The sequence below is a fragment of the Cydia strobilella genome, chromosome 1 (genome assembly GCF_947568885.1).
Source record: "Cydia strobilella chromosome 1, ilCydStro3.1, whole genome shotgun sequence".
NCBI classification, from domain to species: Eukaryota; Metazoa; Arthropoda; class Insecta; order Lepidoptera; family Tortricidae; genus Cydia; species Cydia strobilella.
The window spans coordinates 22,541,786-22,554,607 of NC_086041.1; the positions used below are offsets into that span (position 1 = coordinate 22,541,786).

At 36.7% G+C, this 12,822-nt stretch overlaps 1 protein-coding gene across 3 annotated transcripts in view; it reads left to right on the plus strand.

Moving 5' to 3' along the window:
- Window positions 1-12,822, plus strand: part of LOC134741764 (mitogen-activated protein kinase kinase kinase 15) — a 32,081-nt gene that overhangs the window by 1,169 nt on the left and 18,090 nt on the right. For all 3 annotated transcript variants that reach the window (XM_063674658.1, XM_063674665.1, XM_063674661.1), the window contains exons 3-11: window positions 1,125-1,319; window positions 7,362-7,531; window positions 7,808-8,086; window positions 9,158-9,328; window positions 9,722-9,834; window positions 10,073-10,274; window positions 10,616-10,730; window positions 10,821-10,990; window positions 11,513-11,693. In XM_063674658.1, coding sequence (XP_063530728.1) covers window positions 1,125-1,319; window positions 7,362-7,531; window positions 7,808-8,086; window positions 9,158-9,328; window positions 9,722-9,834; window positions 10,073-10,274; window positions 10,616-10,730; window positions 10,821-10,990; window positions 11,513-11,693 — 1,596 coding nt within the window. The remainder of the gene's footprint in view (window positions 1-1,124; window positions 1,320-7,361; window positions 7,532-7,807; window positions 8,087-9,157; window positions 9,329-9,721; window positions 9,835-10,072; window positions 10,275-10,615; window positions 10,731-10,820; window positions 10,991-11,512; window positions 11,694-12,822) is intronic.

Genomic DNA, 12,822 nt, shown 5'->3' on the forward strand with positions numbered 1-12,822 from the left:
CCATCTGTCTGTCTGTCACCAGGCTGTATCTCATGAACTGTGATCTAGCTATCACAGTTCAGTTGAAATTTTCACAGATGATGTATTTCTGTTGCCGCTATAACAACAAATACTAAAAACAGAATAATATAAATATTTAAATGTGGCTCCCATACAACAAACGTGTTTTTTGCTGTTTTTTTCCGTAATGGTACGGAACCCTTCGTGCGCGAGTCCGACTCGCACTTGGCCGGTTTTTAAATCATACCCATTGTATTTTAGTGTTCCATATTTTGTATTAATTTTTTTACAAGTTTTGTATAAAGGAATAAAACATTTTCATTAATTTATGCATATCTAGAAAACATCTTACTATCCAATCCGGGTTTGTGATTTTTACTTTGTTGATTGAGTAAATATGTTCAGGAGGTTAATGCTTGTTTGTCACCAACATGGCAACATGGTCTGTTTAAAATCAGTTGAGTGGTTAGTCTTTACGGTACTGTTAAATCAGGTAACTTTAGTCCACAACTTACAACTATGGTCCAAGTTCAAGTTCCAGTAAAATATGTATAAATATTTTCCGAATTATAATGAGTATCTAATATAGAAAAAGCATTACAATATCTACGCAATAGGGTTGCCATAGGATAACAACAACAACAACATATCAACAAAAAACAACAAAATAAATGTTACGAGTACAAATCGAAAAGGCTCATTGATAATACTGGACCATAGTGTATTATTGAATTGAAGCTAATTTATTTATAATTTTAATTAATTTATTTTACAATTTATGTGTGTTTACTAATATATTTTTAAGAACTGTAAACTAACAAAATATGGGCCGACAGACCTGAAATAAAGATTTTCAATTTCAATTCAATTTCAATTATGGGACTATAGTTACCTGATTTTACGGTAACTGTTAAGCATTCTTGAATAACAAATTACATAAATGATTCTTTGATTACAGTATTAAAAATAAAATTAATATACATCTGTTTTTTATTACATAGAATAGAACAGAACAATCCTCATTGACATATTAATAAAAACTTGTAATAACTCTAAAAAAAGGGTACTTTTAGAAGATTTTTCTGTATGCTTGTTGTCCATATCCAATTATTCATTCTTTCCAGTTTGAAAAACTTGATTTTGGAGAAACAAGTGTCCTGGATACATTCTACAATGCTGATGTGGCGCTGGTGGACCTCAGTATGCAGGTGCAGCAGAGCTCCCTGCTCTATCACCTGGGGGTTCGGGAGAGCTTTGACATGAAGGAGAATGTGCTGCTGTATAATGATGTAGATCCGGACTCCACACTACGGCTTAAGGTATGTATGTGTTTCTTTGTTTCTATGTACAACTACTGATGCTGACTTTGGTATGTATTTCTAGTTTATTTACTTTAATATTTTAATATATCATATTGTATACTCTTAAGATTTTATTTACAACATTTATCAATTATTTTATTTTATATTGATATTTTTGCAAGCGCTATGTTAGGATATATTTGCACCTGTCACCAAAATTTTTATTTGACTAGTTAATTGTTCTGTAAATTCAAGAATGTCACTAAATTCCGCTTTTAATAATGCTGAACACAAACCCAAGCAAGTATGGTACTTTTATAAGTACCATGCTTTTTCGTCTTTGTATGAAAACAAGTGCCATTTTATTTCTCTTTTTAACCGACTTCAAGATTTCAAAAGGAGGAGGTTATCAATTCGGTTGTTGTTTTTTTTTTTTTTTTTTTTTTTTTTTTTTTTTTTTTTTTTTTTTTTTTTTTTTTTTTTAATGTTTGTTACTCCATAACTCCGTCATTTCTGGACCGATTTTGAAAATTCTTTTTTTGATTGTAAGTATATACATACAGATTGGTCCCGTTTTGGTCAAAACGCAGTTCTGATGATGGGATCCATGAGGAATCGAGGGAACTCCTCAAATGTAAAAGGCATACATATAGTGATTTTAGTATTTTCATCAACAAATCAAGCATTTACATAAAAAAGTGACATTTGATGTAGTGGAACTGCTGATGATGATCAGAACGGAACTCTTCAATGACGCATAGTTCACGTTTGGCGATTTGTCCTCTTCGTTATGATTGGTAAGCAAGTTAGGTTTTCAAGACACATTTTTGTCAAGCTCGAGTTCTGATGATGGGATCCATGAAGAATCGAGGGAACTCCTCAAATGTGAAAGGCATACATATAGTGATTTTTGTATTTTCATCAACAAATCCAGCATTTCCATTTAAAAAAGTGACATTTGATGAAGTGCAGCTGCTGACGATGATCAGAACGGAACTCTTCAATGACGCATAGTTCACGTTTGGCGATTTGTCCTCTTCGTTATGATTGGTAAGCAAGTTAGGTTTTCAAGACACATTTTTGTCAAGCTCGAGTTCTGATGATGGGATCCATGAAGAATCGAGGGAACTCCTCAAATGTGAAAGGCATACATATAGTGATTTTTGTATTTTCATCAACAAATCCAGCATTTCCATTTAAAAAAGTGACATTTGATGAAGTGCAGCTGCTGATGATGATCAGAAATATCAGAATGGAACTCTTTAACGACCGATTTTGAAAATTCTTTTTTTGATTGTAAGTATATACATACAGATTGGTCCCGTTTTGGTCAAAACGCAGTTCTGATGATGGGATCCATGAGGAATCGAGGGAACTCCTCAAATGTAAAAGGCATACATATAGTGATTTTAGTATTTTCATCAACAAATCAAGCATTTACATTTAAAAAAGTGACATTTGATGAAGTGGAACTGCTGATGATGATCAGAATGGAACTCTTCAACAACACATAGTTCACGTTTGGCGATTTATTCTCTTCGTTATGGACCCAGACCCAAACTTGGACCTGGACTTTTTTTTGAACTGCGATCCTCACAGAACCGAAATGCTATCAGAACATTGGGTTAGGTTAGGTTAGAACTATGACCCTTACAGAAACGAAATGCTACTAGAAACGTGAGTGGTTTTACCAATTTTAGTTAGGCAAAAGATGCTGTCTTTTTCATTTCATTGTCTGGAGTGCACCATCAACAATAAGTAACCTTTCAACGGCATCCCCCATTGAAGTCGGTTTTTTTTTCTTAAAAATTATTATGTATATATTTTGATGATATTCTGTCGACAATTTCAGGTCTTAGCAATCTTGGAGCTTGTTATGACTTTGTGATACCTATATCACACAAAATATTAGTGGCAAATCGATCGAAAATTTCGCAAAAAACATTTTCTTCATTTTTGCATTAGGGTGCGTATATGTAATATGTATGCATTATTTTGATATGAATCACTAGTCAAGGGCTATATAAATAATATAGTTAGGTACAGATTAAATAAGCTCATCTGAAAGTTTTGTATCTGAATGTGTTCATGTAAAAAGCTTTGCGGGACAGGCCCTATATAGGTATAATATTGTAAGTATGTAAGTAAAGTGCAATGTAATTATGAAAGTGTTGTATCAATGGAAAAATATAGGAACAGCAAATATTTGATTAGGAAGCCTGCGTGTGATTCGGTCGTTATTATTCTTTATTCTTTATTCTTTATTGTATTGCAGTCATGTTCATGTTTCTGTTGTATGACTGTATCCAATCAAGTCTCTAGGGCTTCAATGGGTACTACATTTGGCATATTTTACAATGCGAATATATAGGTCAAACTGAGCAACTTTTACTATGGGATCAACCCCGAAATCGCGAAAAAATTTTTATTCTCCCATAGAAAATATTTACACAACCTATATAGTAATTATAGCAACTTTTCAAGTTTTTTTAATAATTATTTTGCTATATTATATATGTCATAATTTAAATCAATATGCATGTAAATATTACTCACTATTTATTTTCCTGAATAAATTAAAATGAATGAAGCAGGTTCCAAGAATGAAGCGACAAACATTAATGAATGACTCAAATGTTTTAATCAATATATTAAACAGGTATTTATTTATATTCATATTTTGTAAGTTTAGTGACCTCGTCTATTACTACAGGATTAGCAAAATTTTTATCAACAAAACAATCTGCCTTCCGGATTTTAGACCGCGTCGCGATAAAAACGAAGTAACTACTAGTCTGTCAAGCCATTTCCGTCAGTAGAAAAGAGCGTCAAATTAAAAAAAGCCGGCCAAATGCGAGTCGGACTTGCGCACGTAGGGTTCCGTAACATTACGCGCGCCTTGCGTACCCTGAACCTCATAGCCACGCATTAAGACCTATTCTCATGTACGTTGAGTGAATTCACAAAAGTAGCATTATTAACTCTTTGTTATATTGAATAGGTAGTTATGTAGGAAAATAAAAACCCGGCCAAGTGCAAGTCGGACTCGCCCACCGAGGGTTCCGTACTTTTTAGTATTTGTTGTTATAGCGGCAACAGAAATACATCATCTGTGAAAATTTCAACTGTCTAGCTATCACGGTTCATGAGATACAGCCTGGTGACAGACAGACAGACGGACAGCGGAGTCTTAGTAATAGGGTCCCGTTATTACCCTTTGGGTACGGAACCCTAAAAAATGATTTGTTTATGTATTTAATACTTTGCTACATTATCGCATTGGGTTCATCCTGTAATGATAATTGTGTATAAAAAATAAATAAATAAAAAAAACGCACGTTTATTGTATGGGAGCCCCACTTAAATATATTTTTTATTCTGTTTTTAGTATTTGTTGTTATAGCGGCAACAGAAATACATCATCTGTGAAAATTTCAACTGTCTAGTTATCACGGTTCATGAGATACAGCCTGGTGACAGACAGACAATAAGACGTACAGACAGACAGACGCGGACAGACAGACAGACGGGCAGAGGAGTCTTAGTAATAGGGTTCCGTTTTTACCCTTTGGGTACGGAACCCTAAAAATGTAGGCACGAACGCATATAGATAAATATAGTCCCATACCAAATTTGAATTTCGTGCCTTTTTCTACTGACAAAGTTGTTTGACCGGCTATAATTGCACTTAAATGTTCTGTTTTGTTTGTAAGTCCATCCGTTATTATACTTTATAAACTCAACACAAGCATGAGGCTTGGTAGAGTCGGACCAAGTTACGCTTCATGGCATTTGCAATGACGAAGTGAGGCAATGTCATCATTAATGACAAATTTCTATGAAAGTATACCGAACGTTTACAATGATCTTTGTTCTCTGCCAATTGTATATAGTCATGATTTAAAATTGACCAAATAAAGTTTGTTTTAAAATCCAAAGTTTTGCAACTTTTGGCGTAATATTTGCAATCTTAATCGAAATAAATTTCTAACGGTATAAAATTATACTTACAAACATTTGGTGAAATGGTGACGGAATATGGAAAATGGGGCACAGACTTGAGTAGGTACCTACCTACTTAAATTTTTAAAACTAATCTCGCCGTAAATACGATGTACTGTTACACATTTAGAGCTATGTGTTATAGACTCATTTCGGTACAATCACAATACTTCATAGAGCTCGTTCATGCTGAATAGATCTGTAGATCTATGCTAGCATGCCATACAAGATCCGTCCTTGGAGATATCTCAATAGCTATTACTCTCAATTTATCAATTGCCCTATGAGCGCAATCATGCGACGACACCTTTATTACCTTGCTTATTGAATTATAGCTACAATGCATGCATTGCATATGTGCTCCATTAGTGTAAAACGGCTATTGTGCGTTTTAGTTTCGATGCCTATTTGAAGAGGAGGATTTGATGTTGTAAAAAGTCGTTTGTAACCGAGATGTACATGTACAGAGTGTACAGAAGTATGAACTATATTCTTAAATTAGTAACGTTTAGTTTTCTAAATAGAAAATTGGCAGGCTAAATGTAAGATTGACTTTGCTGCCAATCTGTAGGTAGCCAAACTTCATAATCTCGGTATTTGTCTTTTGTGTGTGTATTGTACACCAAATGGAAACCTATGCTGCATGACAAATATACAGGTTGTATCTATTTTATCCTAATGGGGCTATTTATTTTTATTTAATCGTATGGCATACATAGTACCTATAATTGTGAAACAGAAACAGTGTAAGTATTGTAAGTAATTAAAGATCTACACATAAACCAGTCAGCCACTTTATGGCTTCGTCGCTCAGGGTGATCAGGTCTTCGGGAGGGCCGGCGACATAACGCGTTATAGGACAGTCATGAATGGTGTGCTGGATGGTTTGTGCTTCCGCACCGCAACCGCAGGCCGGGGAATCCACCCACCCACAGCGGTGTTTGTAGTAGGCGCATCGACCATGACCAGTACGCAGTCTATTAAGTTTGCACCAGTCTCGTCTAGGGAGGTCCGATCCAATTATTCTGGAGCCAGGCGTGATATCAGAGCCTATTAGTTTTCCCGCCATTAACAAGTCCCACGATTTTGCCCACTCGCGTTTGAGATTAAATTGAGTATCGGCTAGGTTTTTGGCGATGCTACACGAGGAATTCCTGGATTTGAGGCGTTGCTTGTTTGGCTCTAAAAACTCTGCGTAACATTAACATGGTAGGTTAGGGTTCTTTATGAAAATTTGAAATAGAAATCACAGGAGATAGCAAAATTGGTTCTTTAGGAACCATGATTAAGTATTAATAATAATAGCTTTTAGGAGAAAAAAAAATTGTATGAATATAGTACATATTGTGATTCTCTTGATGATTTCGTAAATAAAAAAAATAAAAATGACAAAATTTGTCAGTTTCCATTGGTTTAGTTTAGAATGTTTAGATTATCCGTTTCCGTAATAAGATTATCTCCGGTTTTTTATCGAGTTCGATTTCGGCTGAATGTAAGGATTTCTGCATAATCTTATATGTGATCATAATTTATGTAGTTTTTTCTTATCTCTAAAATTTGTTTGTCTGTAATATTCTATACGTAGTCAGATTTTTCCTCACTACCTCATTTGGACTTAACACTCTGTAGACTGCTGGTACGTTGGTTACCACACTTATCACTCTACCGGAATAAGATAAGTATGTAAAGTATGATTAAGAAAACAATATGCAAAATATAAAATAGTTGATAGTCGTTTCGAATAACACACCATGCAAAATAATATTACTCTAATTTTATATGGATCGGTTAAGATATGCGGCCAGTAGAAGAGAACAGTCGGACAGCCACACAGACATATGAGAGCATGTTGTTTTTGCCCAAGTTGAAACGGATCGAATCGAATCGCTCGGCCATTTAACCTAATTTGATAAGGGTCCAACTAATCAGTCGTAAGGCCGTGGTTTTATTACGTGACGAGATAAATTTGCTCGCAATGACGTTGACTTACAAAGTTCTTATATCCACCGCAACTTAAAGCGTCAATACACAGCACAATAATGTGGTTTTTCCTTCCAGGCATCGTTGCCTAACTTCCTGTTCGTGTCATACAAGCTGACCGACGCGGGCACCTGCGTGACGACCAACCCCGCCGCCACCAAGTTCAAAGGAGAGGAGGCTGCCGATCCCAAACAACATCTGACGCTGCGGCTTAGGAATATACTGCAGGATGTCGAAGTACAGACCAAGTAAGTTTCATAATAAATTAGCATATCAGGCAATGTTTTAACGCATTTACGGCGATAAAACCGGTCCCTAGAAAGTTCGTAGAGGGGGCTGCAGACTTGACGCCAAGACTTGACATAGAGTAAATGATGTCTTGACCTTATTTCATTTTGAAGAGCTAATATAAATTGAACTGGTTGCCGTTAACTGCTGTCACCCTATAGAATGAGACCCCATAAAAGAAAAGTACCGGTAACTTTGACGCCACACACAAGTTTCTGAAGTTTTTTTTTTTTTAGAGCTCACCTCCAAGAGAAATTCCTCTCAGACCTGCGCAAAGCCCGCGAACTATACAGCGGCGCCGAGCTCGCCAACGTGCTCCACGCCATGCGGCGGCGGCTCGACGACCCGGCCGTGCTCTCCGGCGACACCGTGCTCAACATGCTCATATCCTACAGGGAGACGCAGGACTATGACGCCATAGTGCAGGTCGTGGATGATCTGAAGACGGTCATGAACAGGAAGAACTATATTAACATGCCCGTTATACGGTTCCTGTATGCGTTTGCTATGAATAGGTCAGTTATATTTAGTAATTTCAGGTTTTTATTTTCGATTATACAATTACACCAAACCTATATCAGATCCTTAGTGAATCAACTTAAAAATGGCAGGAATATGAGGCTATTCACAGGGTCAAATTCGTGTTTTCAGTAGGGCATCAATTTGAGCTGGTAGTTTCATTTCCAAGAGTCGTTTTCTTGCTTGAACTCCTTAGGCACGATGCAGCCATCGACCTTAAAGAGTAGTTGTCATGTAAATAGTTGTTTTTGACCTTTTTACCTATATTATATATCCCTAGGAATGAGCATAACGCGCTAGTGTGCCTAGGTAGTAATCCTATTAGTATATCTAAAAATAAATGTCTAATAGTTACACCGTATTGAGCGTAATTTAAAAACATTGCGTCATTTTGTACATGGCTACATAAATAGTAGGTACCATTTAACATATGCGTCTTTTATTTTTATATTTCTAATTGATCTGTTTATTCGCGGAATTGGCTCGCCACACCTATTACCATAATAACATGTAACTGCATTAGTATTTTAATTGATGCGTGGGTGGATCTATAAACGGGATCAGTTGAACACATATTTTACGTTATTATGACTTATGAGCATGTTCTAGTTCTGTTCAAAGTAACATGATACGACTATGCCAAGGTATCTTAAACGTTTGAAATAGTCTTGAGCAATTGTGTCAAATGTCATGATACTAAGGCAGTTTCATGTAATTATTGCCGTCATGCGCTAGAAAATGAATGACAAAGTAGCAAATGCTTTGAAATAATTACATCTTCTAGTTTAAGTCTATTAAATCGATCTGCTGCTTGAGCCAAAGAGAGCTATCGTAAAGTCCGAAAATATATCTTTATATTATGAACATTGAAAAAGCAATTGAAATGGCGATAAATTTCTTGGTTGAAAACCGGTCATGGTTGCTAAACAGCTGCCGTGCGAGAAAATGTTCGAAAGTTAGGAAATACCTACATAGATCGTAATGTTTCTTTAGAAAATGGTTTGTCAGATCAGTACTTACCTAAATTTTATTTACTCGTATGGTCTCAATATTTTTTTTCCTTCCAGGAGGAATAAGGAAGGTGACAGAGAAAATGCTCTAAAAGTATGTGTGAAAGCTTTGGAGAAGAAAGAGAACCGTTTCCCCGACATGTTGTGTTTGTGTGGCCGTATTTATAAAGACAAGTTTGTAGAATCTCAACACACGGATATGGAGAGCTTGAACAATGCTATACATTGGTAAGTAACTCCAAAATCCAAATGGGGTACTAAGTTTAATGGTGGAGAAGAACGTAAAAATCCTCACTGCGTTTTTCTCCACCATTAAACTTAACGGGTCCCCACCCGTCAAGTCTTACGTCTTAAGCATCTACCACACCGGAACTTAACGCAGCGTATACGCATTTAGTTGTCGAATACGTTGCGATTTATAATTCATTTTGCTGCGTTAACTTTGCGCCTGTCTTTTGAGCAGCGGTGTGGCCGATCTTTTACATGATTCGTCTTTACGCAAATTACGAGTATTAGGAAAGTGGATGACTACTTTTGTATGGAGAAGCGGTCTGTCAATTTCCCCAAGGACTTTTTTAAAAATAATAAACAGTTTTATATATGTATTTTTTTTTGCTTTAGGTACAGACAAGGATTTGAAGTTCAACCAAATGAATATGCAGGCATAAATCTGGCAACTTTACTCGTCATTGCGGGCAATGACTTTAAGAACTCTCAGGAGTTACAACATATTGGTAAGAAAAATTCAGGACGATCAGAGGAGGATCAATAAAATTAAACAAATTTGTCAACAAATCAAAATTAATTTCTGAGCTTCGTTGGCCTTATTTGCGTTTGACATTTCTGTTTTTCTTTTTTCTATATTAAATTAAGTATAGCAGAACCTATATATTTGCAAAACCAGCTTCGCAGGGAGCGTCATACGGCTCATTCCGTGACGTTCTTGTTGAAACTATGTACTCTGATTTTTAGGTATGATGCTAAACCATCTAATAGGCAAGAAAGGCAGCCTGTCATCGCTCAAAGACTACTGGGACGTGGCAACGTTTTTCGAAATCTCAGTGCTAGCGCAGGACTACGTGAAGGCTATACAAGCGGCCGAGTGCATGTTCAAACTCAAGCCACCTAACTGGTATCTGAAGAGCACGATAGGGAACATCGAACTTATTGACAGGTATATTTCACAATTTTTACAATTGATTTATTAAAGTAACTAAAGTAATAATTTGGGATTTCGATTGAATTTTGTACGTACCTACTCTCTCACGTGTGGCCTTAAATAGGAGTATACATACAAAATATAAAATATCGCTCGTCCAATAGGTACAGGCCTACAGCTAACCCTTTCTATATTTGGTATGCATATTTGCAATCAGATTTCGAAAAGGATTTTATCTATGTAGATTAAATTTGCAATAAAGGGTGGGTGACCCATATTTTTGTTAATGCATACTCCATAGTCCATAGTATTGTCATTGAATATGAAATGGTGTAAATGTACTTTTTGGATTTCAGGTTCAGGAAAAAGAGTGAAGAATCTTCACCAGAACAACAAGTATTTTCATTCTGGATGGAGTATTTTGTTGAAGCTACTAATACCGGCAGCTGTGATAATATAATCAGGTTTCCTGTGAGTTTATCTGACTTGACCAATTATTATCTTCATAAAACAAACATATAAGTTCAAAAATTGACGGCACTACCTTACCCCATGTTTTAGGTTCTCATTTTGGAGACCACAAAAGAGTTCATGCCTTCTTACTTGAATGTGAACATGGGAGCGGAGCAGAAGTCTGTAGAAATACTCAACCTCTGTCTGAGCTCTATACGTGGGCAGTGTAGGCAAGTCCACCGGTGGCTCTTCACTTCTGATATGATTAGAAGCTACAGGTGAGTTATGGTGTCCTGGTTACTGGTCAATTGTAGCGAAGAGATTTCTCTTGGCTCTTTGAATTCAACGAAGAAGAAGGTTTTTCCAGTCAAGAAACCAGCCTAAATAAAAGTTTACTTACATTAGTAAATTTTAAATCGCAAGGTAATATCAAATGCACATTGTGTCGATCAAACATATACGCCGTTCTTAAAACCTACTGATACAAAGTTTAATTTAAGACACTTGATAAGATAGGCACTCTTCTCACTGTCACGCAGTGTCTACCCAATCCAGCCACGCATGCTCCTTATTTTGTAAGTGGCGGCGTTTTAATCCTAACTGACTCTTAGTTCCTACTGGTAGCAAACGACTTACTTTATTTTCAAAATGGAGGCATTGCCAATGTAGCCCACCCACACCCACGCCACTGAAATAGACAATCGGCCTTTTATAACACTCTTTTCTGGCGACCTCTTACTGCTCGCTCGGTATTCATAGTAACTTACCTAAATATTAAAATAATAATAATCTCTTTTCAGTTTGTACAAACGCGACGAGCGCTGTCTCTTTCTGTACGTGAGCGAGAACTCTGACGACTTCCAAATATTCCTACCTTCAGAAGCCTGCAGACAACGGTTGCACGATCTGTTGGGAGACCTGACGGCTGATCACGAGAAGGTCACGGATTTGGACACCACTGTGATGCAAGATCAGTTAAAGGTAAGTGCCAGAACGCTTGTAGAAGAGTGTAGCTTGTCTATAATTTTGGCGCCGTTTTTTTATTAGAAGAGCCATTTTTTGTTATGATCTATTATTTTCGATTTGTTATTTCTATGTCAACCATTGAAAGATATCTTTACCTTGCTTCATCACTCATCACATATCTTCCTAACTCCGGTTGGTGCACTGTATATGGTCGAGCACTATAAAGTATATAATGCATTTATCAAATCAGTAGAACCAACGTTTTCTGGCCATTTTTAGGGTTCCATAGCCAAAATGGTAAAAACGAAACCCTTACTTAGTTTGACAGTGGTGGCAGACAAATATGAGGACTATTTCTAATGCGTGCGCGGATCATTGTGCATATCCTCATCATTGTGTGTATCTTCTGCATATCAGCGTTTGGCTTTGAACTAAGTTATATCCAATTATATGTACTAAATAGATGTATATACAGGCTGATTTCTGGGTCGTGATCCAAAACTACTTTTTCTGACTCTAAATGATCCACATTATCATATGGTAGTGTTTGATAGAAATATAATCAGTTATTTGTTCTTATTTTTCGAGTAAGATTTATCTTCTACTAAGTAATCATGATCACCCTATGACTTTTGACATACGCTGTATCGAAAGCGACAAGACGTCACATTGAGTAGGGTGACCAAGTTGTATGCAAAAATGTTTTTTTCTACTTGTCATCTGAAAAATAATCATCATTATTGGTGATAAACAATAATTAACAACATCATTAGTCATTAGGCTCTTTAAACTCACGTTTTGTACACATAATTTAAGCACGGCGATACTTTACTCCGGGGCAAAGACTGCTGCTATATAAATCGCAAGTTAGACCCCATATGGAGTACTGCTGTCACCTTTGGGCAGGAGCACCTGGATGCCAGCTTGACCCTTCGACTCAGTCCAAAGGCGCGCTGTACGAATCGTCGACGATCCCAAACTCACAAGCGGTATTGAACCTTTAAGTCTAAGGAGAGACTTCGCCTCCTTATGCGTGTTCTACCGCTTGTACAATGGGCTGTGCTCTGAAGAACTGTTTGACATGATGCTAACGGCCGCTTTCTATCACCGCACCGCTCGCCATCGGCAGGGTGTTCATCCTCAC